The 27344-nt window shown below is 45.2% G+C and overlaps 1 protein-coding gene across 2 annotated transcripts; it reads left to right on the top strand.

Moving 5' to 3' along the window:
- Positions 1 to 302: 302 nt before the first annotated feature.
- On the top strand, positions 303 to 27251 carry GSN (gelsolin). 2 transcript variants are annotated; one of them, XM_063353026.1, is made up of 17 exons: positions 303 to 357; positions 14992 to 15193; positions 16158 to 16312; positions 17426 to 17587; positions 17798 to 17947; positions 18217 to 18306; positions 19251 to 19383; positions 19846 to 19934; positions 20750 to 20965; positions 21772 to 21905; positions 22728 to 22818; positions 23304 to 23474; positions 24399 to 24573; positions 24855 to 24979; positions 25525 to 25602; positions 26308 to 26368; positions 26874 to 27251. In XM_063353026.1, the coding sequence occupies exons 2-17, from the start codon at positions 15001 to 15003 to the stop codon at positions 27041 to 27043; spliced, it is 2193 nt and encodes a 730-aa protein (XP_063209096.1). In that variant the 5' UTR covers positions 303 to 357; positions 14992 to 15000; the 3' UTR covers positions 27044 to 27251. The 2 variants fall into 2 exon arrangements, with proteins under 2 accessions (XP_063209096.1, XP_063209095.1); XM_063353025.1 differs by lacking the exon at positions 303 to 357 and adding an exon at positions 13567 to 13793.
- The last annotated feature ends 93 nt before the right edge of the window (positions 27252 to 27344 follow it).

The following is a 27344-nucleotide window of genomic DNA, read 5'->3' as shown; positions in this document are numbered from 1 at the left end:
TGTGAGGAAGGGAGCGAAGGGACAACCAAGCCAGCCCAGCTCCAGCGGGAAGGCAGCAGGAGTTGTGGGCTTCGCGGCGGGGACGCCTCGGCGAGGGCGGGGGAGGCCGGGCGGTGCCGGGGCTGAGGTAAGACGCGCCCAACAAAATGGTGGCCGAGGGCGCGGGCGGGCTGAGGGGGGCCCGCCGGCCGTTACCGGCCGTTACCAGCCGTTACCGGCCGCCGCGCCCCCTGGCGGCGGGCAGTAGGGCGGCGGCGGGGGCGCGGCGCGGCCCGCCCCCAAGGCTGCCCGGCCCCGCCCGGCCCCGCCCGGCCCCGCTCCCGACAGCTGCCTCCACCCGGCGAACGCCAGCAGCAGGTAGGGCCGGGGGCGCGGGGAATGGGCCGGTGGGGCCGCGGGCTGCCCGCCCCGCCGTGGCGCTGAGGGGGCCGTGAGGGGGAGCCCCCTCCCCGCGCCCCCGCTCGCCTGGGCTGAGGGAAAAGCCGCGGGATCCTCGCCGGGAGCCGGGGGGGTAGGGAGGGCGGAGGTGGCCGTGGCCCCCTGAGGCCCTCAGCCCCTCGCGGGGCGGAGGTGGGCGGCTGGTCCCGGCTCGGTGCATTTCGGTGTCCGTGGCTGCCATCAGCACAACTTTGCGGTGCTTCGAGTGTGACAGAGACCGTCCTTCAGCGAGCCTGGCTCGGCCCGTTAAGCCCGCCCACCGTGTCCGTGGCATCCCCCGAGGAAGGAAGGGGCAAACGCCCCGAGCAGCCGGGCTGGGCCCGGGGGACACCGGAGAGGAGCGGGGCCGGGCGGGCTCCGCCACCCCCCGCGCCCCGGTGACGATCGTGCAGGTCCCTGACGGGACGGGGACAGCGGGGCTTTTGTTTGTTTTGTTCTTTGCCCGGGGGAAGAATGTCTGAAAGCTCTATTTGGATAAAAATTCCAAAAATGTAGACACTTAAAACGTATTTAAAATGTTTCCTAGGAAGAGTGTTTAAAAAAAAAAAAGTTATGGGGATGACTTGTTTCAAGGAGGCCTCATTAGTAAGTAGATCCTCTTTGAATGAAACTGCTTTGAATGTTATTTGCTTTTGGATGTGAAAAATCCGACTTTGCTAACAAGGATGATACTAGCATTGTTTCCCCTCAAGTCTCATTTTTCTTACTGATCATTACAATTTCCATTTTCCACTACCAACTTTCTGCATGACGCAAGTTTATCAGCAAAAAAAAAAAATTTCCTTTGCTGGGGAATGGCATGGCTCAGCTTAGGGTGTCCTACTCTGGAGTCAAATGGGGGTCGGGGGTTCCTTAAACATCTCTCATCCTTTGGGTTTCTCAAACTATTTTACAGAATAATAATGTATAACATCTGTCTGGGCAAATGAAGCGAAACCCGAGTACGAGGAGTAGGTCTCGCACAACCTTGGCTATTGTAACTGGTTTCTCTCATCTTGTCCATGAGAGAGTTTATTCCATAGTCCCTGCTACGGAGAGGTGAGAGGTGGAAGTTTAACCCATACCACTACCAGAAGGAAGTCCCAGTTTAACACCTGCTCTGCAGGACGGCTGCTGTTGGCATCCCTGCCAGCTCCCTGCCGCCCCGGGCTGGGTGTGCTAGGTGTGGTTCCAGGCTCTGGATTGAACTGGGCTGTTCATCCTCGGAGAGGATAATGAGAATGCTGTTCTCTGTGCTTCTGCAGCAACCCCGGGTGTCAGCATTAGCTTATCTGTACCATCGACGGGCCCCGTTGCAGGACTGACTCGCTGGAGTGGTGAGAAGTCCGAAATTCAGCAGGAAGATAGAGCAGGAATTGTAGTGACACCTCATTGGTGACATGGGTGGATGGTGAACTTCTTAAACGTAAAGTGTTTAAATACGGGGAGGGATTTTTCCGTGGTTGCCTGAGTGTTTAGATAACAATTTGTTTCAGTGAGAGCTGAGTACCTGCACCGTCCCCAGGAGAATGTCTCCTGCTCTCAGAAGGGTGGAAGCTTTCTCCAGCTGGATGAAATTCCAGTGGTATGGGGAAAACACTGGGGAAATTGAACCAGCCCTCAATCTTTGGCTGCTGTCTGAAAGGGTGACAAAGCAAAAATGCTACTGCTCATTTCAACTTTGATTTTACAGGCACAAATCCAACACGTTTGTGAATTTGTTCCTTTCATCACCAGAGCAGGGATATGAGATAGCGCTCCACAATCAAGTTTCAGGGTTCTGATAACATTACCAAGGGGGATTGCTGCCAGCCCTGGCTAAAAGACTGGCTGCCTGACATTTTCCGTTAAAAGGCTGTTTTGGTAGATACTTTATATACTTTTGTGAGTGGTTCAGCCACTTGCTGAGCTGGTAGTGTGGTCAGCAGTGTCACCAAGGGGGAGGGCTTCTGTGGAAGAGCAAAGGCAAGAGCCTTCCTACAGGACAAGAAGCAGCAGCTAGCTGCTTTCAAAGACCCCCACTGAGGCAGTGTTTCCCCCCACCCCAAGTTCAGATAAACCAACTTTTTATTGTAGGTTGGGTATTTTACAGAGTCCCAATGGGAACTAAATCGTTCTCAAAATAGCACTGTGACGTATATTATTACTCAGGATTTATATCTGCTTTCAACTCACTTTACAAACACAAGCTTTCCATTTTAATCCCAGTCTCAGACATTAGCAATCCTACTGAGTAACATGTATGGGAAAGAAGATGTTGGACAGGAATATACACCTTCGCAAACCAACCATTTCCCAGTTCTGCTTTGGAATCCTGACACCAAAAGAAATAGTTTTTTTTCTTTTTCTTTTTTTTTTTTTTTTAATATGAACTGAAGTGATTAAGTTGCGGACTGGTTGCAGTAGAGCAGAACATGGTTAAACAGATATAAAGTAGCTTGGGCACAATAACTAACAATGTCTAGGAAGAAGCAGCTACTTTTGTTTATTGTTTGCTTTCACAGCACTTGTGACTTGTCATGTGAATAAGATAGTTCTGAATATGTCTTTGCCTGATCGCTATCAGAAATGCCTTTTAATGAAAAGGCAGAAAATTCTGATATGGGCAGTTTATCAGTAACAAGTTGTGTATTATTTCTGTTGATTAGTGGTTGTCTGATTCTCCAAATGAGGTATTTGGTATCCCTTCTAAAAATTTAAACTGAAAACAAAATTTTATATATTGTTATTTTATATGTCCACTTGCAATCTCTTTTGAATCCTTTTAAATTGAAGGCTCAAAAGATGCCTTGTGCCATGGCTTTCAAAGGTCACTGAGTTTTTACATTAAGAAGAAACCCTCAAGTTATCTTTTTTTTTTGGTGCAGCTTATCACTTTATGTACCTCTGTCATGTCATTTGTTCTGCTTCTCACAGCATTAGCTCAAGTCCTTGTCTTTTCAGCCTCTTAATCATTAATTAATCGCTTCAGACACTAAGACGACCGAGGGAACTGAAAAGAAATGCTCTGGATGATTAATTCTTTTCCCATAAAAGCAGTAAACTTGCCAGAGTTCTCAGCTATGGGCCATTCTGGAACTATTTTTCCCAAATCAGCCACAAACTCTCTAGGTGGGGATAGTGCACAGCAGTTGAGCCTAAATCCATGGTTTGTTAGTTTGCGAGGTATGTTTCCGTAGGAGGCTCCACAGAACAATGGCAATGTAAAAGGCGATGCAGTCAGACACAGTCCATGGGGCACAGGAGTGGAGAAGCTGTCACACTGGTTCACCAGTATCTTGTCTTTGGCAGCTCAGGGCAGATGTTTAGACAAAGGAACAGAATGGAAAAAATCATGGAGAACTTTTCTCAGGTCTGTCCTTGTGACTGTTGGCAGTCAAGAACTGTCGTGATTAGGGATTTCCTGAACTGAAGGTTGCATTCAGATTGTAATATTTAATAGTTGCTATTCAAACCGTCCCTTGTGAATTTATCTCATCTTTTTTACCCTACTTGTAGTTCTGTCCTTGTGAGCACCCTATGAAAATGATTTCAACTCTGTGCCTGCAGAGGAGTACTTCCTTTGGTTTTCTTTAACATTGTGTACATAAGACAGAAATTAGGCTGCACCTTTTCATATAGAAACACCACCTTAATGTGATAATTTCTGTGTTTAACCTGCACTGCTGCCTGTGTCATTATCATGCCCAAACTGAAGTCCAGAGCTGGTTTTCTTCAGCACCCAGTCTATCTCGCATCCTTCAATAATTTGTCTCATAGGAGAATCTGTGAGGATTTACCAAGGAAATAAGCCGCTGCTGGTTATCTCCTGCCCCTATATCCAAACTAGGGGCAATCAGGAGGCTGCTAAACCACGAGACAGACTGCAGAACTGCCAAGTAGAAGACTGCCTTCAGTGAAGCACTTTAAAAGGGATAGAAAAAGAGTAAAAATTGGAGTGAGACCCTAAAATGGGCTGTGACATTGACTTGGTCTTCTCTAGTTGTTTGCTACTTGCTTGTCTGCTCAGAGCAGGCCCAGGGAATAATGGGTGAGGAATGGTGGTGATGGAAGGGTGGGTTTTTGGGTGTTTGTTGTTTTGGCTTTTTTTAAGTAAGGAGAATAAAAGTAAATGAACTGGTATTAGGAGCGTCTGAACAGACTTCATACACGCCAGGCCTGGATTTCAGCAGATAGGCTTTTTCTTCCTAAGAAGTCACGGATGTTGGCAGATTTCCAGTATTTACACTACATCCTACAGTCTTCAGCTCCCTGATAGCAAAAGTACATGGATTGCCAGAGTAGATTCATCAGGCCTCTTATTAGCTGCTTGGCACACTGCTGGATGACGTTTTTTGTAGACATACCGATAAGTTCATACCCTCCAGATACAGCCACACTGCTGGTGTTTGCCTGATCGTAGCAGTGAGTGCTCTTCTTGCAGTAGCACAAGTCCTGTTATGTCCCTCACTGTTCAGAGGTGCTCCAAGTACAGAGTCTGCTGGTCTGGGTGTGTATCCAGGGCAGTGGGAGAGAGATGCCTGATCGTATGTCACTGTTAAATCCCATCATAGGTGAAATCAGATCAGACAGCGTTCGTAAGATGTCAGCTTCCAGTACTTCCCACCAGCTCAGTGAAGGAAGGATTGGTCAGGAAAGTTAGGAAAAGAAGTAGCAGCCTTTAACAATAAGCGTTTGACTCTCAGCAGGATTGCCAAGTTATTTATCTCCGATTATCCACTGATGATGCATTTGCAAAGTTAAATAGAGCGCTGACATTAGTGGAGTTAAATAGAGCTCCAGCAGCTTTTTCCTGGGGCGCTTTGCAGTGCTTGGCAACCTGCAAATGCCAGACTGGAATAGCCATGCCAGAGTGCTGACACTCATCCGAGGGAGCCTGGTGATGCTGCTGACGTTGGAGTGGTTGATTTGCTTGGTATTCTGGGGATTTCTACCTCTTCACACACTTCCCCCTGGAGAATAACCTTTTGTCCGTTTGTTTTTCCCCACTTTGGGGTGGACTGGCACTTCGCCAGTAACTGCATAGTCAGGATATTCAGGTTGTCAGGTTTTTTAATCAGAATTTGGGATGTGGTGGTGACTGGGTGGAAGGGTTAGGTGGTATAGACTCTGAAGGTTTGGGGGTTTTTTCCTTTTGCCCATTTCAAAATGTTCATTTCTGACTACAGGCTGTGGTTTTTGGTTTTATCCTTCCTCTTCTCCTCTTTTGTCTCTCATTCACCTCCCACCGAGAACCTGAAGAGCTGGAACCGCTCTCAGTTGATGTCCCAGCACAACTGGGAGAGGGACAAACAACTATTTGCCTGTATTAGGAGCTAGTCAGTCAGTGGGACGCCATCCAAAAACAAAGTTTAAACATATGTTATTTACTGAATGTTTCCACACACAGTAAAAATACAGCTACAATTCAAAACAGCATCTCTAAAACTCTGGAGGAAATGAATCATCCCGGGATCTTTCAGGCTGGATGGAGGCTGCTGCGCTGGGAGCTATCACAGTAGGACTTTCCTTCTTTCAGGCTGTCAGCTTTGAGAATACTTGTGGTTCCTTCATGTCAAAGCCTGAATCTTGCTAAAAATAAAATAAAATAGAAAAAAACCCTCCGTTAATCACCAGCGGCAGAGCTACAAACACTTTGCTACGAGGAAGAAGGGAGTGTTTTGGCCTGTGTGTTTATAGCGTTGCCCTCTGGTGGCTGTGACAGCAGCGATGGGAGCCGGTGCTCCTGCTGCCAAGGATGTGGCAGCAGCTGGTTTTGGAGCTGACAACAGCCTTCATGAGAAAGTCTGTCTCTTCAAGCCAGAGTCATTAATGCAGCGGCCACACCTGCACACATTAGGAGAACTGGTAGCAAAATGGAAAGGGGAACTCTAATAACTTTGTGTGTCTCCACATCGATTTCCTCAGAAGTGAGTGTCTGACGAAAACCACTTTGTGTGAAATGGGGAAGTCCTGTCTCCTCCCAGGGCAGAGCTGCCTGCGCTCGTATGTGCTGGCCAGGGCTGGAGGAGGCTTTGGGTCGTAGCAGAAGGTCTGTCCTTTGCCTGTCAGCAGGTAAATGCAGGTACCAAAATACTACAGCACTTGTGACTCTGAGCTGTGCCTCATGTTCTGATCACTGTCCCTGATCTAGAAGAATGTATATTAAGTGAACTAATTTCTGTTAATTCTGAGTTGCTTCATGTCTCATGCAGAGGTTTTTGCAATGGAAAGATAAATTCTGTGTGGAGCTGAACTGGAAGGCAGGAGCTCAGGGAGGCAGTTTCTGTGGGGGGCTTGCTGTGGAACACGGACGTGCTGTGCTGCATCACAGTGGCATAAGACAGAGTTTTATCTACGTGCTTTTTAGTCACAAATCTTTTAACTCAACCCTGATATTTGCATGTACTTCTCTTGTCCTTGTCAGACGTGTAGCAATGGTTATTGTGAGTCCTTTCACCTAGTTGTGTCTGATGCTACACTTACACTGCAAGACCATGTTTCATGTTTTCCTTTTGGACTCATTTTAGGCTGTCTCTTCTGGTTTCCAGCCCTTCTTCTCTGGAAATAATGTATTGCTGTGTTCTTCTTTGGGTTATGGATAATGGATTGAACAGGCTTCTGTACTAGAGAGGAATGTATTGGCTTCTTCTCAGGGGAGAACCAGTTTGCATAAAGTTGCAACTCATTTCCCCTGTACGCGGTCAGGACCTGGTGAGAGAAGGAAGAACATCTGTGTCATTTCCCTGGAGGTGACCACAGGCCTGGCTTCACTGCCTCTATTAATGTGTCTTGGCTGTCACCACCAGATCTGTCTATGGGACATAATATGGGATGGCAGTCATATTTTAATGTTCTGGATTATGTCTTATGGGTTACATAAGTGCTCCTTTAAGACATGTTTTCAGCACTGAACAATGATTTGTGTTTGAGTATAATTCAGGACTCAGTTTTGCTCACAACTGAATGAAAGCAGTCTGTGGTTTCCACTGAGCCAGACTTACATATCCCGTGTGTATTTAAGTGCATGATTCAGCTCTCACGTATGCTCTTAAGGTAGGGCTTTTAAACAGTTGATTGTATCAGCAGATTTTCTCTGGGTGTGTTTCAGATGGGAGACCTATATATTCTCCAAAAGTTTCTCCCGTGTAAGTAATAATCTTCCCAATTCACATCAGGGCAGCTGAGAAGAAACTCAGGGGTTTGTGTTGAAGTTTTTAGCCTTGTGCATTGAGCTGAACCCTCTGTGTTTACTAAGTGGATCATATTCAAAAGGTAGAGAGACCAGAATAGAGCTGACATGACTCATTATACAAACAAACAGCTGGAAAAAGTGAACAATACTCAAATCATCTGGGTGTTCTAATTTGCTAAAGTGGTTTGGTAGGAATTTTAACTTATGAATGCAAAAACCTATTTGCCAGCGGCACAGATAATGCGGTACTTTGTGTCCAGGACTGTTGATCTGAGTTCTTCTTGGAATCAGATGCATATTTTATATGAAGGGGGAAGCTGCTGAAGGGACAATGCCAGTTTGAATTTTTTGGATTTGTGGCTGGCTGCATCTGTTAAGATGTAGCTGCTAGGAATGCCATTAGTGATGCTGCTCCTCATATAGAGAACTGAAATAGTTTATGGAGTCACTGTGGCTGGGGTGGGAGGAGGCTCTTCCATGCCAGTATTTTTCTTGTCCCAAAGAAGCTTTGTTTACTAGCTTCTTCAAGGCATGGAAGGAAAGGGATTGTTTTTTATTTTTACGTGTATATGAATTTAGGGCTGTCTGGAGACTGAAAACTGATCTAATCTATCATTTTAGGTATTTTTCAACGCCTATCAACTTGGCAACAAGGGTGAAGTCCCACCAGATTTATTTTCAGTGGCTTAGTGAAGAGTTAGTCATAATATATACCCTTTTGGCAAGGAGGCTATATGGAATAGACAAGTATTTTCATTTTCAGTATGTATTGTCATCAGCTGTTAATATTGTGCTGAACTGTCTTCCTTTCTCTGTTTTATGCAGCACCATATATTGAGGGTTTTGTTGTCAGAATTTGAATGATTCCTTAGTGTTCACTCTCACAATCTTTGTAAATTCCTTGGAGTTTTTATGGGTTGTCAAAGGATCAGAGAAAAAGAAAGGGCTGCGTGGGTAGTCAGAAAGTATAGATTCTCTTCAAAGTATAGAAATAGCTACCTAAATCTGAAGCGAGCAAATAATTTTATTTGTGATACGTTTGATCTCTTCAGTGTCATTATTTCAGACAGTGACCTGGAGAATGCAGCTCTTACTCTGGGAGTGTTAGTCACAAGTACAACCTGTTGGTTTCCCTGGGATTGGTCATGCTCGGAGGATTGTACAACTTTGCTGCTTGCAAAACACAGTGACTTACGGTTTTCCTGTTGTTGCCGCAGAATACAGTGGCAATTTACTTCTGGTGCTCGATATAGGAGGTCCGGAAAGCTGTGAGACAGGGGAGTCTTTCTTTTCCTGAGGAGATACATTATTATTTCTTTGGAGCAGTCCATATTGTCCAGGCAATCTTTGGCAAGTAAATAGAGGGGAAAAAGAGAATTTGCTGGGTCAAGTGCAACTGTTTGCCCCCAAGGTACAATACGGATTGGTGCACAAGAAGCATTTTTGCAGCATGAATGTTGTGTGGATACAGACTCTACTAAGATTTACTGTTCTCTGTTAGAAATTCAGTCTGTATTTGTGAGTTATTTTGATGCTCTGGAATTATTAACCATTAAAATAAAAAATACAGCCTTTGCCATCTAGAAATGCAGAAATTGTTCCAGAAGTAACCAGCAGGTGTTTTACATACTCTGTGGTGTAATATTATGTTGGCTGCAGACCTTCCTGTGTGGGCTTTGTTTATGCAGCAAGTTTAGACAAATTAACTGAACCCATCATGAACTAGGCACTGGAGCTGTAAGTGAGAACAACCACATGGTGATCTGGCCGACCACCACTTATTTCAGTCTCATTTAATTCAGCCAAGCTTTCCTGAGCAGCTCTCTGCAGGTAAGTCCTTATTATATTTACAGGTGTATACATGGGTCAATTGCCACAAATTAACTGTAGCTCCAAAAAAATGTTACGCTCATTTTTCTCTTGTAAGGGGCCAGTTCTGAATAAAAGCTGCAAGGAGAGTAAACTACTGAACAGGGGGTTTTCAAATGTGAGGGAGACGGCGTTCTCTCTCTGATGCATTGTGAGACAGAAGAAGATAAGGCCCCTCACTCCCAGAAGCGCTGCTTCTTTTAAATCAGGATGCCGATAATGTAGTGATCAGACCTCTGGGTTTCTCTGTTTCATGTAAATACTCACTTAAAATGTCTCTTTCCTTTGCAAGACATAGACCCCTTTACAGCTGCGTCTATTTAAATGAACGACTGACTTCTTTTCTCACCCACTATTTTTACCAGCAATTTTTCACCTCCTCTTTTCTGGTTGCCCATCTTCAGCAAGTGTAGAGAAAAAAGAACATCTGGAAGCATCACTGGCTGAAAAATATATGTGCTCTTTATAGTCTTAGAAACACCAGAGTACAAAGTGTCATGAGGAAAGCCCCGTAAGCTAATATTTGCTGTGTCATACAGAGGAACTGGCTACTAAACATTTACACCCATTCCATTATATTTAGTCTTGTTTTAATAATTATTGAATTTAAAAACTGTTAAAATGTTATCATTACTGTCTTGTGCATTTTGTGTTCTGAAATGCTCTGGCAAGACCAGAAGTCAGACGATGTTTTGATTGTGTGCATTCCTCCAGCTTTGGTAAAGCTGCTCGGAATGTTTGAGGTTGAGTCAGGATCAAACTGCAGCCTAACAGAAAAAAGACTTTTTACCTCCTCTTTTCCCCGCCGTCAGTATTGGATGATACTGGCTTGTAGAAAGATACTTTAGATAGCATCGTTAGACACTTTAGACGGTGGTAGGTGTGAAGATGTGTCAGTATATTTGATGTGGAGGAACTAGGCATTAATTATTCCCTGTAATGGACTTTGCAGTGTGATGAGATGGAGTAAGAGATTCCGGGCTCTGTGTCCACGGGTTTTTCTTGAATGGAACAGGACATTCCCTTCAGTGTAGTTGTGCTGGGCCACATCCGAGCAGTGCAGAACTGGGCACCTTCTTGGCAAAAACAAGTTCAGAGGAGAGTAAAGACAAATGGCAAAAGTGCTGATGGCATCAATTTATGAGGGTGTAGAGTGACTCTGTAAGAGGTGAGTGGGAGGCACAGCCTCAGAGATTAATATAAAGAGCATAAATGGAAGTATTTAGGGAGGGAGACAAAGAGAACTGTTTATAACAAGTTGCAGGGCGGAAATAAGAAAGGTGTTTTGGGTTGGATGCCAGGAGAGAAAACTACTGAGTCCGGGGTCGGAGGTGGTGGAAGCATCAGGTGCCAGGGCTTCCAACAGCACCATGGCTGAGAGGGTGCTCAGCAGGGCAAGAATGTCACGTCTGCTGAGCAGAGGGACTGCGTGGTTTCTCGTACTTCTTTGGCCTTTCCTCTGAAACAAGCAGCTTCCAGCCTCAGGAAAATCATTTAATGCTTTCTTGAAGAAGCAATCTCTAAATTCTGCCGTTGGCCTGAGAGCCAGACAGGCTTTTGCAGTGTCAGCTTCCCTCACATACCAAGTCTCGTATTTTGTGTTTGGTAAATAGGGGGTATATCCCTATAAGGGATATATATTATTCTATAGGCCACTCTCCGTTATATGGCATTCTCAGCTAGGCCTGCCGTGATTGCGTTAACTGCACATCTGGACACCATAATAAGTTGTTGTCTTCCACTGTTTGCTCAAGTCATTGGACTTCTTTTCTTAAGTTCTTGTTTTTATCACTATGCAGCCAAGTGTCATTTAGAGGATCCATCTGCACTGAAATTCTGTACTCCAAGCCCTTTCCTTGTTTTCCTTAAATAACTTTCCTTTGCATAAGCTGTTGGCTCTGCCTAGCACCCTTTCTGTGACTAAACTGGACGGTTTTATTAACACCAGCTTGAAATTTGCTTTTTCCCCATGTCTCCAGCAGGTCATCCTTTTTGGTAAGGTCCTGGCAATCTCATCTGGCATATGCCCTCAATAAAACATCCAGAGTACAGATTTCTGTGGCAACATTTGCTGACAGCAGTAATAAACCATACCACATGTTGGAGTGTGTTACACTTATTCACTTCTGACATGTCAGATTGATTTTTACCAAAGAATAGTATAATATACCATTTATTTGTTGTAGCCCTCTTTCCTCTTTTGCCTGTATTTACATTCTGAAACCATTTGATGATGCAAGTTTGGACTGAGGAAAAAACTTATAAAATGCCAAGCTAATTAGAAGACCAAATAAATTGTTTTTCCAAAATATTGTATATGCTTAGGAGCATATATCTGAGGATTAGAATATACCATAAGACGGGATGCTAACAAAGAAGATTATCCTAGGTCTTTTTGCCTTCAGTCTGTGAAGTTTGGTGAAGGGTGGCACTATACAGGTTTTTGTTAATGAAAAGTGCAAAGTATTTTTCCATTTGGAAAGGACCCATCTCTTTCTAATGTTGTGCAATCCACTCATCCTGATTTGGGTACGCTGCAGCTGCAGAAGCTTTTCACAGCTGCCTTCCTTGGTGTCAGGGATCCAACATTTTTGTCACTGGGTCTTAGACCTCTGACACTCTGAACTTCCTTCACAGAGATCAGAAATACCAGCAAGACTAAGACATTGTTTTTATTATCTATCTCAGTTTGAGAATTTCCAGTGAAATTTTCAAAGGTACATTAACTAAATGAGAGTTTGCCAAGGTGACGTTTCCAAAATGCATCATCTTGGACAACAGAGAAGCAGAGTGTTCTCATGAGAGAGACAGAGAGAAAGGAAATATTCTCATGGAGAGTGGAGAAAGCACAAAGTGGAGTCTGATCTTTCCCGCATGTAAGTTTTGTTGTGGACTCCTGTGGGTGGAGGAATTGGACCCTTAATTTAAGCATCTTTTGAGAGATTCTGAAAGTAGAACCTCAGACTGTCAGTAATTCATCCCTGGGTGCGTTAAGAGCAGAAGAGTAACCAGCAGCACAGCCACACGTAGGCATTAGTTACGTTCCTCCCAGCATGCTTGTTTGACCTTCCAGGATATCCATAGCCACGTAGCAGAGCGCTCATCCCAGGCGGGTCCTGGCGCAGCCCCTGGGCAGTGTTTGGCAGACGCTGTATCACAGACACTGCTGCTTGCACCTCCAGGAGCCATCCCACCCTCTGGTAAGAGCATAGGGCCGCTCTGTTCCTGGGGTGCCGCAGTGGGATACAGCTCTTTCTGCACAGTTCACTTGCTGCAAACACTTGGAAAATGCGATAGATTGTCTTGCTGAAGTGTGAGACAGTTGGAAGAATGAGCTCTTTACTGGTAGCAGATCATTGATAAGCTACAATCAGCCACACTGGGTTGTAATTCCATTGAATAGCTTTGATGGCTGTTACATTCCTGTCACAGGGTCTTGCTACACCCTCAGAAATATATGGTTGTGAAATTATTGAATTAGCTCTTGTTCTGTGTCACCTACCAGGCTGCTGATGCCCTTTCGCGAACATGTGAGCTGAAATACATTGGTCCATCTCAAGCCCCTCCAGAGTGCATTACTCTGATAGCAGCTTGTGAGGAGGTTGCATTTGGGTGCAAGACGCACAAAGCACATGCTGAGTTTTGCATCTCGCTCCTCTGACAAATTCAGAGAGATAAGGGCAGTTCCCTCCATCCTCACGTTATTCAGTTGCGTCCTTTCAGTGTTTCTCTGTTCTTGTCGTCCCCAAAATCTCTTTTGCTACAGCCCTTGCCATCTGGAACAGCCTTTCTGTTCCTCTGCGTCTCATCAACTTTCCATTTATTTGTAGTTTTCAGCTGACAAAATGTTTCCTCTGTTGCTGATGTCTCTTAATTTCTTCCTCTCTCGTTGGCCTTATGACTAGATACTTGGCTTGTTTGAAGGTAATTGCGGTGCGGGCTGTAATGGATAGCATATCGGCTTGAATTATTGCCTGCTGGGATTAAGCATCTGTAAAGGCTGAAGGAGTCTCTGAGACTTCCAGAGGACTGTTTGCACAACCACGTTACGCCCCTGTATTGCAGAGGGGGTGGGTGTGTTTGTGCTTGATAAAAGATTGGCTTCTGCACTTCATCTTCACTAGCAGCAAGAGGAGGAGGGAGCAGGGAATCCCTGCAGCTTCTGCAGGAGAAGGGAGAAGCCCATTTGCTGTTAGAAATGGGCAAACAGGACTTAAATTATATTTTTCTCACCGTTTTTTGCACAATGGCTCTGAAGCTGAACTGTGTTAGCTCCATGTCTGTTGCAGGGCTTGGATATGTTGTTACAGCAGCTGTTGTGCTTTCAGCTGTGGTAAGTGATTAACATCACAATTAAACATTGAAAAACTTTTGTTTTTCAATTACTTATGAGGGTCACACTCTTTTAACTCTTTGTGAGGAGTTTGACCAATTTTATAGTGGGAATTTGGGAGAAATGAAGTCAGGCTGACTGGAATCATGACGATAAAGTTCATTGTTTTCCATTTTTGTTTGATATCTGATTTCAGCATAGGAATCACTTTGGTACCTAACTTGCTATTTTGCTTTCTTTTCTTTATTTCTGCCTTGAAAGCTGAGTGTATTGTACTTTTGTCCATCAGCTGCTGTGAACTATCTTCTTTGTCAAAATACTGGATGCTTCTAATATAACATTTTAATTTTTTCTTCCCTGTTATCTGATACCACTCAAAGGCATGCTGTAATATATGGACAAACTTCCTTTGCCAATGTGACAGAAATGTTTTATTCCCTTTCAGTATTACCAAAGCGAATTATTTTATAATATAGTTTTAGAAAAGTGTTCATTATATTTGTTAAAAGAATGGATTGCATATTGTTAGTACATTGCATTAGTATGTCAATAAACGTATTAAATCAAAATTGCAGTGTCTTTAGGCCAGGATGTTGTGTATACTGGTGTAATTCCTACAAGGGAAAGCAGTTACCCAGAAGTACTGAAGTAATGTGGCAGAACTGAAAAGACGTAAGAAACCTGTTAATTATCTAACTCTGATGATATTCACAACATTCTGGATAAGATCACACAGGTTTTAGGAAAACTGTAAATAATGTTTGTGCAAGATGTACAAGCTGTAGAGTTAAAAGGGAGTTATTTCCTACGCCTTGAACGTTATGCAGCATTTATAGAAAAGCACAGGCAGCAAGGGGATTAGTCTTTCCCTCATGTGCCATATTGAAAAGCTATAAATTAGTAAAGAAAATATGTAGAGTAAAATCAAGAGAGGTAGACAAAAAACAGAAAAGAGAGTCTAGGGAAGAAGTCAGGAATAAGCCAGGAAGTAGAGTTGATTGGAAATGAAAATTAACAGTGATCAGTTGAGAGAGATTCCCCCCTCCCTTTTTTTTTTTCTTCAAAACTCAGTGCAAGAGAAAAAAGGAAACTTTCCATTTGTTGCCTGGAACAATAGTTAAGATGTCAGAAGCAATGTAATTAAACATGCGCTTCCTTGTACTATGCATATTGAACAATATTCTCTGTTTGTCCCTAGCCTGTCAGCATGGTGGAACACGCTGAGTTTTCGAAGGCTGGGAAGGAACCTGGCCTTCAGATTTGGAGGATCGAGAAATTTGATTTGGTACCAGTGCCAAAAAATCTGTATGGAGACTTCTTCACAGGAGATTCCTATCTGGTGCTGAACACCATCAGACAGCGGAGTGGGAACCTCCAGTACGACTTGCATTTCTGGTTAGGTAAGTCCGATGGGAGTGCCCCTGCTGAACTGGGAGCCCAAAGTGAACTCTGTTCCTCTCACTACACCACCAGCCTTGTCCGGTCAGTGTTCCCCAAGCAAATAAAAAGCAGAACTGGCAGCACAGTGAGAATGCCGTTTTGGGTGCATATGGTGCTACTCACCTTAAATATTTGAAATGGTTTCTGCAATAGTGAGTACAGCCATCTCTGTACCTCAAAATAGCGTTTTCTGATCAACATGACAGACTAAGTCCCTGTTCTGCAGAGGCTCACAGAGAAGACAAGATCTCAGATGAAAGGAGTGGCTGAAATCCTTTCGATTTGAAAGGATGGAGGTTGGTGGTTATCCTCCTAACTCAATGAGTGGAATTTTTTCCCCTGAAGCCCAGAATTCCTAACTGGCCTTCTGCAGTAAATGTCACCGAGTAACATGGCAAGGCTTTCTCCACATCCTGCAAAACTGAGACTCTTTGACAATATCATGGTTAAAGCTATGCAAGGTAGTTGCATGGTGGCTTGTCCTGTCTGCTATCTGTCAATAGGTTTTGCACACCAAAGAGCTCCAGAGAGGCAAACTGCTGTGGAACAGGCACCCCACTAGTATCTACAGCCTTCATAAAGCCTGGTAACGTCTTCCTGCAGGTTCATCTGTCTGCGTGTTTGTTCCACAGCAAGTTTCTTTCCAGGACAGGGTGAAATGGCAAAAAAAAAGTGAATGATACCTATCAAAGAGAGGTGAAGCAGTGAAGGCTGCAGTAGTTACGATGGTATTGTAAGCCTCCCAGAAAAATACACAGTTTATACCGTTTGGAGTCATTAGAAAAGTTTGGAAATGGCTATTCTGCAGACCTTCCGGGAACTAAACTTCCCAGGAATCTGCTTTCTCCACAGTGGTTTTGCACAGTTGAATGTAGAGCCAGAAATCCTGCATTCCCTCCAACTTGTTGCCTTGTCATTTCTTAGGAGATGAAAGCTCTCAAGATGAGCGTGGGGCAGCTGCCATATTCACTGTCCAGATGGATGACTACCTTCAAGGGAAGGCTGTTCAGCATCGCGAAGTGCAAGGCCATGAGTCCTCAACTTTCCTGGGGTACTTCAAATCTGGCGTCAAGTACAAGGTAGGTGATGACTGGGTCTTTATACTGCCAGGCTGAATCAAGTTTGCAAGAAATGGCATCCTGCCCACTGCCCAGTTCTCAGAAGAATGAGAATTGCCCTTTTTCCAGTTGCTTAAAAACCATTCTCAACCAGATGTTTTCAATGAGTCGGAGCTGACAGGGTGGAGAACAGCAGATCCCAGTGGGAAAGCTTTGGCTGAACTAGTAATACACAAGCAAAGCCCCAGGAAACTTTAGGAATCGAGGTTTTGTTTTTCTTCGAGAAGCAGAGGAAAGAACAGTCCCAAGACGTCTGGAATGAATTTAAGAAGCAGCAATCGGTGTTATTGGGAAACGCCTACCCAGTAGATTTAATTTCTCCCCACTTACATAACAGAGTTTGACCTTCTCAGTCTCTTTTTCTGTGCTTAGTTCACCTAATGTTTTGGTAAAGTAGATGAGTAGTAGTGGGAGTTACTCTTCCACGCCATTGCAGTAAAGTGGAATAGAAGTGAAAACATACACTCAAAACCAGTTATGTTTGTTACGAATCCAATGACACAAAGAAAGTGATATCAGGTCAAATGTTTGCAAAGTGCTTACATTTCCTCATGTCTAAGGCTTTCCTAGTCTTTCTGTTTTGCTTATTTCCCACTCATTTGTTGTTATTTTCATTCGTTTGAATTTGGTTATGCTTTTTTTGAGGATAGCTGATGTGAGTCCTGTTGCCTACATTGATAAGTAATTCCAAGTATCTCTTTGTCAGCAGAGAAGGTGAATCCTGAGGTTGGGATAATTTCTGGTAGGCAAGACATGGAAATACACTCTTCACCCCGCCAGCCCTATTAAATCCTTTTAATATCTCAGCTTACTGTGATCTTCTTCAAATTTGGAGATCTCCAACTGTATTGTATCAGTGTCCCTTAGATGCCATGGGAATAGATAGCTGGGATGTATCGAGAGATGGATGCTTTACAAAAGCCCAGCCTGGGCAAGCTAGCTCTCCCTGCAAGTTGCTGCTGACCCTCTTTCCTATGGGACAAAAACTGCTCACCAATAGCAAATCTGTAGGATTTTCATTTTTCCTGAAGCATCAGCACAAGTGTGAATTGTTGTTCCTTTGTTTTCCCTTAGGCTGGTGGCGTGGCTTCTGGCTTCAAACATGTGGTTCCCAATGAAGTAACCGTGCAGAGGCTTCTGCAGGTCAAAGGCAGGCGAGCAGTCCGAGCCACGGAGGTCCCTGTGACCTGGGAGAGCTTCAACACAGGGGACTGTTTCATCCTTGACCTTGGCAGTGTAAGTACCGTGTAAAAGACAGGTTTAGCAGACTTTCAGGGTCAGGAAATATCTGATTAGTTCATTAGTCCCCGCTCTGTTGAAGCTATCTCAAGTATTGAGCATTCCGAAACACTGTTTAGCCAGTCTAACATCTTTCAGTCCCAGCCATGCTGCCATCTCATCTAGAGAGGGGGCTGACACCTGCATGGTCTTTCTCTTTTCCCCCAGAACATCTTCCAATGGTGTGGCTCCGACAGCAACCGCCAAGAACGGCTGAAGGCCACTGTGCTGGCCAAGGGGATTCGGGACAACGAGCGGAACGGTCGCGCCAGGGTCTATGTTTCGGAGGAAGGATCAGAGCGGGAGGAAATGCTTCAGGTTATTCGTTTTGTCCATTTGTCTGTGCTGGAGAGGAAAGGGTGGTATGTGGAAGAATGGGTGGGGTGGGTAGATAGGCTCAGTAGTGTGAAGCATTAATAGTATAAATAATTCAATGCAGACTTGGTCCTCTTGGTCCTCGCTGGGACATCACAGTATATTTTCACTGTTGTTGATCTAGAAGTTTCTTCTACTTGTTCTCGTGGCTGGAGCATCTGGGGAACAAAGATCCTCTTGGATTGGCTGGTAATGTTTTCTCTCTCTCACAGGTCCTGGGACCGAAGCCCAGTTTACCACCAGGAACTTCTGATGACATCAAAGCCGATACCGCCAATCGGAAGCTGGCCAAGCTCTACAAGGTAATGAGAAACCCTGACAAATACCTTGTGGAGAATGGAGTGCTCTTTGGATAATTAGATGGAGCTGGAATAGCAGAGAGGAGCTGAGATGAGCTGAGTCCTACTTCTGCCTCGCTCTGCTGTTAGCTTTTTATGGATGAACCTTGGTTGTGTACACGACGTGCTCATCTGCTTTCTGTTGTCTTTATCACCACTGACTGTAGTGAGACAGCTGAGACTTTCTAGGAACTTTGGAGAGTGTAATGAGTGGGGAAAAAAAGGGAGTTTTCCTTTGTGTTATCAGGCATTGTATTGGGAATATGATGGGAAAGAACTAGAAATAGTGAGCCTAAGAACCAGCCTACCCCTTTCTACATGCAGTGAGAATGATGGAGCAATGATTTGTAAGGCAACATTTGCCATCAGTTAGTGTAAGTGTAGAATAATGTCCACGACTTTTTGGGAGGAATCTTGTCTACAGCAGTCACTGGTATCGTTGTGGTGAATATCTGCCAAGATGGCTTGTAACGTGGACCTTTATCCCTTAGTAAGTACAAGAACTCGGACTGTTAAACCCACTTGATACAGGGAGGCCCATTCACAGTTACCAAGACTGACCCCTCCAGTTCTGGAGTGCAGTTGGTTTCCTTTAGAAGATATTAGAAATATTAGAAGATATTTCTTGGCTGCTTGTGCACCAAGGATATTTACCATTTTGGATCAATCTTTCTTTGGTCCCAGCAGTATCTGCTTTGCTAGAAGTACTTGAAATCTTCAGACTAAGTGTTATGTTTTTGTCATACTGTAGCTGTGTCAAAGGTATCCTGTTTGAAAAACAATAGTGCCTGAAGCAGCCAGTGCATTCAAATTTATTTCCCTTCCACTCCCTGAGTTTTGGACTATTGCCATGAAGCTGGAGGGGAACAGAGGATGCCTTATCTAATCTCCATGCCGTGTTATCGCAGGTCTCCAATGGGGCTGGGAACATGGCAGTCTCGCTGGTGGCAGATGAGAACCCCTTCTCCCAGGCAGCCCTGGCTACAGATGACTGCTTCATTCTGGACCATGGCACAGATGGGAAGATCTTTGTTTGGAAAGGTACCATAGAGATGCAGGTGAAGCTGATCACGCATGCATAGGGTCTTCATCCAGTTACCAATCCCCGTTTTTTCAAGCTGGGCAGGGGAGCGTACACATGATGGTGGTGGTGCTTTTCAGGGCAGGTCGGATAGCATTAACAATCTCAGAAAAGACCTCTCATCTGAAAAGTCAGGTGCTGAGGTACAGGGTCTTCAGTGTAGAGAAGTAAAGGGAGGTTCCTGGGAACTGGGAAGAAAAAATTAATTTATCATCATAAGTAGCACGGCAGTTGTGCTCTCTCAGCTGTCACAGAAGGCATAAGAGAGATCAAAAAATTGTCATTTGCTATTTGGCATCATCTAGCTGGAAGGCTGGGCCCTTCTACTGTTGCAAAATGTGGAAGTACCTGGGACAGTTTCTTCTCTGGGTATGCAGAATTTTTTTGAAAAGTTGACCACTTTCTCTCTATTTTCATTAAAGGCAAGAGTGCCAACTCTGAAGAGAAGAAGGCAGCACTGAAAACAGCTTCTGAGTTCATTGATAAGATGGGTTATCCGAAACATACCCAGGTAAGGATGTGCAGCCCAGCTGTGGCCAGCCCCCAGGCACCACTGGGGTTACTTTTCTGCCACACAGGCAGAAGTTGGACTCCAGAGCACAGCTCATGTGAAGTGTCACTAGAATCTTTCAAGTAGCTCCTGGTTTGGGTGATCTACTCCTCTGCAGGGAGATTGTAGTGTTGCTCCTGGGCTAACACTGGGCTAACACTGTCCTAAAATTTAACATTTCTTCCTCTCAGATAGTTTTTTACCTTTTCCATGACCTTCTCCAAAGAGTGAAGAAGAGAAAGCATAGATAAAGCTGCCCTTCCTGTTCTTAGGGAGATGTTTCTAAAGGCTTCCCATCCCTTCAGCCCTCCTTAGAACTCACCTGAGGCTGACTGCGCATCCTACAGCGTATTGAGACCCGTGTTGTTGGTTGTGGTAGTATGGATCTTCCACGTGTTTAAAGCACACAGAAGCTTAAAGATTGAATAATGCTGGCTTGAAAGAAACAGATCCCTTCAAACTATTGGTCACAAGCAGCAGAAAATAGGCGGTTTGTGACGTGTCTTTTCTCTTTGAAAAGATCTGTCCCATATGGTAATAGCTGGAGGTACTGTTGATTGCTCTGTCTCTGATTATGGTGTCAGTGAGACTTGCCGTTGTGTTTAATACCGTGTCTTGGCACCAAGCGTTTCACCGCTGTGATCGCAGAAGAGCTGTACCAGGCAGTTCTCTGTCAGCCAGAAAGCAGGGCTCGCCTGGAGCAAGGAGCAAGCAGAGCTGGAGCTGTGTGGGATGGGGGCCAGGCTGCTCCTGATGGGCTGCTGCATTTGTTTCAGATCCAAGTCCTCCCGGAGAGTGGTGAGACACCTTTGTTTAAGCAATTCTTCAAGAACTGGCGGGACAAGGACCAGACAGAAGGGCTGGGGCAGGCTTACGTTTCTGGTCATGTTGCCAAGATCGAGAAGGTCCCTTTCGATGCCGCCACTCTGCACACCTCCAAGGCTATGGCTGCCCAGCACGGAATGGAGGATGACGGCTCTGGCAGGAAACAGGTGAGCGGGGTCAGAATCCCTTTGGGGAGGTTTCTAGAATTTTCTTTGCTATGTGATGGCATTTCCTGCAAGAGCAGCGAGACAAATGGAGGCCTGAGGGTCATCAACACTGCAGTTTCGTAAATGCTGGGGAAATTTTTAACACCAGAAACACCAGCAGGGTCTTGAGAGCCCTGCTGCAGGTATAGATGAGCTGTTAATTTTGACCCAAAAATTTCCCTGGGGGCAATGCTTCACCCAACAGCGTGGACCCAGACTTTTGCTTCATTCCTCCTCCGTTATTCTAGCTGTTGCCATCACACGTGTGATGAGTGATTATCTCAGAGCACCTATCTCACGCACCTAGATGCGTGCATTTGTGTGTAGAAGCAGTGGTGGAGGTGGGCTTGGAAGAGCTGAGTACTGTCCAAAAGCCCACAGAGCTCCTGGCCAACATTAGACTTTTCAAAAGACCCCGTTAAAGCCTAAAAGCTCTATTCCTGACCGTCTGAATGGCAGCAATGGAAATGATGATGTCAGATACAAAATGGGCGTCGGTGCTGGCGGTGCTCATAGGCCAACTCGCATTTTGTCCTGTGGTTCTGCCGGTGCTGATGGCTCGGATGAAGGTTTGGGAGCTCGCAGGAGGAGCCGGCTGTGCCCTGCGGCCGGGGCTGCTGCAGGCCATCCCCGGCAGGTGGGGCTGCAGGACCGCGACGTCTGGGAGAATGAACTGGGGAAGAAAATGGAACAGGAGCTCTGTCAGGAAAGTGCTTATTCTGCTGTCTCGTCGGACTCAGACTGTTTCTGCTCCTTTCCTGTTCTAGATTTGGAGAATAGAAGGCTCAGAGAAAGTGCCAGTGAATCCTTCGACGTATGGCCAGTTCTACGGCGGGGACAGCTATATTATCCTGTACAATTACCAGCATGCGGGAAAACAGGGACAGATTATTTACACTTGGTAAGAAAGTTTCCCTGATGCAAGTCAGGAGACACTGGGGCTGTGTGCTGCTGGGAGACCACTTCTTCAAAAATGGATCGCTGCTGGTTCCCACTTAACAGAGGATCCTCGGGGAATAAAATTTCACCCTGGATAACCTTCCCTTGCAAACAAAACACTGCCAGAGTCTGGAATGTTTTGTTTGAAGTGGGACAATGGGAGGAATTACTGTGCTAGTATTTTTTCTCTTTTTCCTTTTTTCCCCCCCCCCCCAGTAGTAGTTACTCCCTTTTTTGGATCAAGCTCTAGTTCTTTTTGCAGAGTTCCTACATCTTTCAAGACCACCATAACTAACTCTTGATACTCTGCCACCGCAGCTGGTGGCTTGTGACTGTTCGAGTTCCCAGACCGTGCCCTTACAGAGGAGTTTTTCAGTGGGCAGGCTCGCAGCGATCTTCCTCCTGCTCCTCAGCAAGCAGAGAGGGAACAGGCTGCTTTCTACCCGAACCCAGAGCGGGTGCAGTCTGTAGAGGGGCCGCACGTGTAGTTCCTGATAACGGTACCAACAGGCATGTTTTTGAACTAGCTGCTAGAAAGATAATGGGAGATAGGCATGAAGATACTAAAGAATCTGTGCTTATTATCTAGAAAATGTTCCTATCTCCCTCTGTAATCTCCACGTTACAATACAGGGTAATGAATTTCTCCTTCCTGTTGAGTGAAGTGCTGCAGAGGTTTGGTAACAAAGGTTTTCCTTATCTCTTCTTGATGTCTGTAAGGGGGGGGCTGTGTTTTGGGGGAAAAGGGCTGAAAATAAAACTCAGATTTTGCCTCGTCTTTCAGGCAGGGTGCTGATTCCACTCAAGACGAAATTGCAACCTCTGCATTCCTCACAGTACAGCTGGATGAGGAGCTGGGAGGCAGCCCTGTGCAGGTAAAAACACACACAACACCGAACAAAAAACCCGAAAAACTGACACTGTGGAAATAAACAAGAGAGATATATAGTTATATGATACCCATTGGCGGTGGAGAAAGCTACTCGCGTAGTGGCAGCCTCCAGGGCTGGTGTAGGTGTTCGGAAGAGGCTGTGTGCCGAACCTACACGCCAGCTATATTGTGTCACGCAAGAAAGTCTTACAAATGGCCTGTAGGAGACAGGAGGGTTTTTACGGCTGTTACTTGTGTGCCAGTGGATCACTCATCAATTAAAATGAAATGGCGATTGAGAGCGCTCTGTTTCAACACTGGTCTGTTTTTGTGCGGGAGGTAATAGCTATAAGAGCTAAGCTCCAATGACAAGCTCCATATTTTATGAAGATTCCAGCCGTAAAGTTGGTTGTAAAGGCCATTTCTAGCATAACTTGTGCTACCTTTTAGCAGTAGCGTAAAACTGACAGCAAGTTTCTTTTTCTCTAGAAACGAGTAGTGCAAGGAAAAGAGCCGCCTCATCTGGTGAGCATGTTTGGTGGAAAGCCCTTGATTGTTTACAAGGGTGGAACCTCCAGGGAAGGAGGCCAGACGGCACCTGCAGACACGCGGCTGTTCCAGGTCCGGTCCAGCACCTCGGGAGCTACCAGGGCAGTGGAGGTATGTGGAAAGAGTCAACTTCCGTGTTGACTTCACAGGCTGTGAAGGGAACACCATCCCTTTGAGCAGAACAAAGGCCAAATTGAGCTTTCTTCTGTAAACTGAAACACACTTAGAAAACTTTACGAACTATCAAGAGATTCCTCCTTTTCCATAGATAAGTAAGTAGTGATAATCATTATTTTCTAACTGGTTTATAAATATCACCTTGAATACATTTAAGCCATTTTCTCTTAAGTCCCCACTAGGATACTTTTCAAACTGTTGAAAACCATTCGGATCTGGCCATCGTAACTTGTTCTAAGCCTGTGTCACGACAATGCTGAAGACAGAAAGTGCTAAATACCCTGTATGCAAATAGAACTTGTGCCAGGACATGGGTTAACAGCCCTGCTCCTTTGAAAGAAACCGCACACAAAAATACCCCTCGTGCAACAACAAAAGAGAGACCAAATCCTGGTCGGTAGCTACAGGCGAGGCAAGAGCACTGGTTTATGTCCGCAGCAACTTTTAAGTTTCTAGCTTCAAGACGGCACGTCCTTGTTGACACAGAGGAAGTTACGTTAAGGATTGCTCAGCCTCAGCAGCAGGGACGCTGCTCTGCAGCCGTCTCCCCAGCGAGTTCTTCAATCTCCCGTCGTAACCGTAAAGCCTGGCAAAATGACAGATCCCAGCATTCTTGCCGTGGGGCGTATGTACCTGTAGATTACACACAGAAACGCACATCTATTTACTCTTCTCATATGAGTCTAACTCATCACTCAGAAACAGGCAAATGTACAACATATTTTATAGCCTAATGTGCTTGTGGGGAATGTCTGTTTGGCAGTTTATTCAACAATAGGTACTGATTTTTATTTTGAAATAACGGGCTCTCTGTAGAGGACGATTACATCTGACACATGCAATGTTCTTTCTTTTCAGCTGGATCCCACTGCCAGTCAGCTGAATTCCAATGATGCCTTTGTCCTAAAAACTCCCTCTGCTGCTTACCTTTGGGTTGGCCAAGGAGCCAGCGACGCTGAGAAATCGGGAGCACAAGAGCTGCTGAAGATACTGGGAGCTCGCCCAGTACAGGTTTCTGAGGGCAGAGAGCCAGGTGAGGGACGCACAAGGGAGCCTGAGATCATTTCTGTGTAGCTGCATGTTCTCAGTAATTATTCCATGGATATTTTCTTTTGTCTCCCAGAACAATGAAATATGGACACAGGCACAGAGGGGCTTCTCCAAAGTATTTTTATTACGTGTAACAGCACACTCGTGTTTGCAGGCCTTTGGCACTTTCTGACGTGGAAGAGTGCTTCAAGTCCTACCCAAACCACCCTGCTACTGTGGTTTCCATGAACAGTTGAAGCACCAGCATCTCTTTCTCTTTTTCAGATAATTTCTGGGCAGCTTTGGGTGGAAAAGCCTCTTACCGTACCTCTCCCCGGCTGAAGGACAAGAAGATGGATGCTCACCCGCCTCGTCTTTTTGCATGCTCCAACAAGAGTGGACGCTTCACTGTGAGTACCAAAGATAACAGTCAGTTACTTCAACATCCATCTGACGAAGCTGGGAGAAACTCAGTCCCTGTCTGCTCTGAGCCAACCAACAGGCTGTCGCACCGTCTCTCCCTTGGCAGTGTTGCCGCCAGAAGGAAAGCACAGGCACCGTTCTTCTGCAGAGACAGCAGCCAGTCCTATTGCACTGTCGTGTCACCACAGCAACTTGCTGAAGCATCAAACTGGTCTTCCCTTGGTTAACAACCAGCACTTAGGCTCCTCAGATTTTAACTCATGAATCTTTCAAGTAAAAAGAGGCAGCGTTACAAGTCTTGGGCACGCGTGAAAGACAGTTTCTCTAGGTACAAAGAGACTGATTTTGTGTTCTGTGCTCCAAGAACACTTGTGTGACACAGCTGGTGTTGCATGGTCAAATGCCACACCAGTGTCTAGCTTAATGCGTCCCACCGACGAGAGGTGAAACTAGAACCTGTGTCAACTGGATTTCTCCTGTAAAGGTGAAACGGGGATTGAAGTACAAGCTCATCTTAACTTATGTTTTCCAGATTGAAGAAGTTCCTGGAGATCTGACTCAGGATGACCTTGCTACAGATGACGTTATGCTCCTTGACACATGGGATCAGGTAGGTCACATCTGCCCAGTGAAGAGAGGAGCAAAGAGCAGGCACAAACTGGCTCTGGATTGAGACCCAAATTACAATGGCTGCAGGAGTTATTGTATTACAGAGTCCTTTCATCCTTCCATCTTTGGGCCTGAGACAACTCACCTCATTAGTGACAGTGAAGGGAACTTACACCCGAACTTGAGAAACAAGTTGGTGTCCTGCCGCTCCTTTGGCCAGCTTATGGGCTGAAGGAAACAGGCTGTTTGTTGTGTGTCGTATGTGTTCCCGCGGCCTGGAAACTGCTGGGGGACTGTGACCCACGGCCAGGATTCAGCAGTTGAACACACTGACACATTTTCTGTTATTTTTCAATAACAAAGGGCTTGTCAGTCACTGGGCATAAATCAGCCAAAAGGCACCTTAGAGGTGAATTTTGTATGTTTTATGTAAAAACGTTCAAACACCTGCTAGTTTTTCGTATGTTAAGCTAGTGTATCATTTGTTCACGTATCTAGAATTTATGCAGATAAAACACAGTCAAAAAGCTTCTAGTTATTTACCAATAGCTTTAGTCACATAGGCCAAGCAGCCAGGCCCACCAACACGAGCGCGGTCTCGTTGCGTGTCACACTCCATTCACTGAGACTCTGTCTAAATTAGCCTTTCTTTCATAAAGAGACTGACTGTTGCTGAAGTAATGCATATGGGTTTTTTTATCTTTAGGTCTTTGTATGGATTGGGAAAGATGCCCAAGAAGAAGAGAAGACGGAGGCTTTGAAATCTGGTAGTGTCACTTTTTCCTCTCTGAACTAACCATTTTTTATTTCCCACTATCTGCTCATAAGGCAGGCAGTTTAATGTACTGAGAAACATACCTTAACCACAACGTAGAATTCAATGTTGTGACCAAAGAGATCCCCTCTCTCAAGAAAGGAGGATCCCCAGGATCAGCGTGCAGAGGTGTGCTATTATTCAGCCGTGCTGCGCTCGGCCCCTAGCAGTGAGAAAGTCCCCTTGTGTGGGTAAGCGGGCGCAGGCTGCCACTCTGTTACAGCCTTTTAGAATCCTAATGTCAGTTTTCCACAAACAAGTGCCAGTCTTCTAACAGGTGCTGATAAAACCATGGAGTGAAAGCTTTTGTGGTTTTTTGGTGGTGGTTTGGGGTTTTTTTTGGTTTAAATGAGCAATCTGCAATTGTCTCCATCCAGTTAGCTTCAATGAAGCTGTTTCAGCTGTTGCTCCCTACAACTTGTACTCTCTGAGATTTCCTTCTACTTGTGTGTTTTCAGCTAAACGGTACATTGAAACGGATCCGTCCAGCCGAGATAAGAGAACTCCCGTCACAGTCGTTAAACAAGGGTTCGAGCCGCCAACCTTCTCTGGCTGGTTCCTGGGCTGGGACGACGACTACTGGTCTGTTGATCCTCTACAGAGAGCAATGGCAGACGTGGATGTCTGAGTAACGAGTTTTTTCTTTTTTTAAATGAAGCAAGTTTAGTGCCTTCAATGCCTTCAAGAGCTACTTCCTCCTGCAGGATGCACGTTAACAAGGCAATGATGTTAATAGCCAATTAGCTGTGCAATAATTACCGAAAACAATCATGACCAGTCATTGACCCTACTCCTTGCTTTGATTATATTTAATACAATAAAGCTCGTATGGAATATGTGAAGAATAGAAATGGTGGGGTTTGTTACGAAGAAAACATTAAAGAGAAGCTGTAGATCCCACATTTGAACATGTTTGAAAAATACACCTT

Source organism: Chroicocephalus ridibundus, chromosome 15 (assembly GCF_963924245.1).
Source record: "Chroicocephalus ridibundus chromosome 15, bChrRid1.1, whole genome shotgun sequence".
Classification (NCBI taxonomy): domain Eukaryota; kingdom Metazoa; phylum Chordata; class Aves; order Charadriiformes; family Laridae; genus Chroicocephalus; species Chroicocephalus ridibundus.
This window is presented reverse-complemented; position numbering and strand designations above follow the sequence as displayed.

Coding starts and splice junctions, on each gene's coding strand:
- GSN (XM_063353025.1), top strand. CDS start 13,659: ATGGGCAAACAGGACTTAAATTATATTTTTCTCACCGTTTTTTGCACA. Junction 17,948..18,216: donor AGCGGGAGGAAATGCTTCAG/GTTATTCGTTTT, acceptor TCTCTCTCACAG/GTCCTGGGACCGAAGCCCAG. Junction 24,980..25,524: donor ACAAGAGTGGACGCTTCACT/GTGAGTACCAAA, acceptor TATGTTTTCCAG/ATTGAAGAAGTTCCTGGAGA.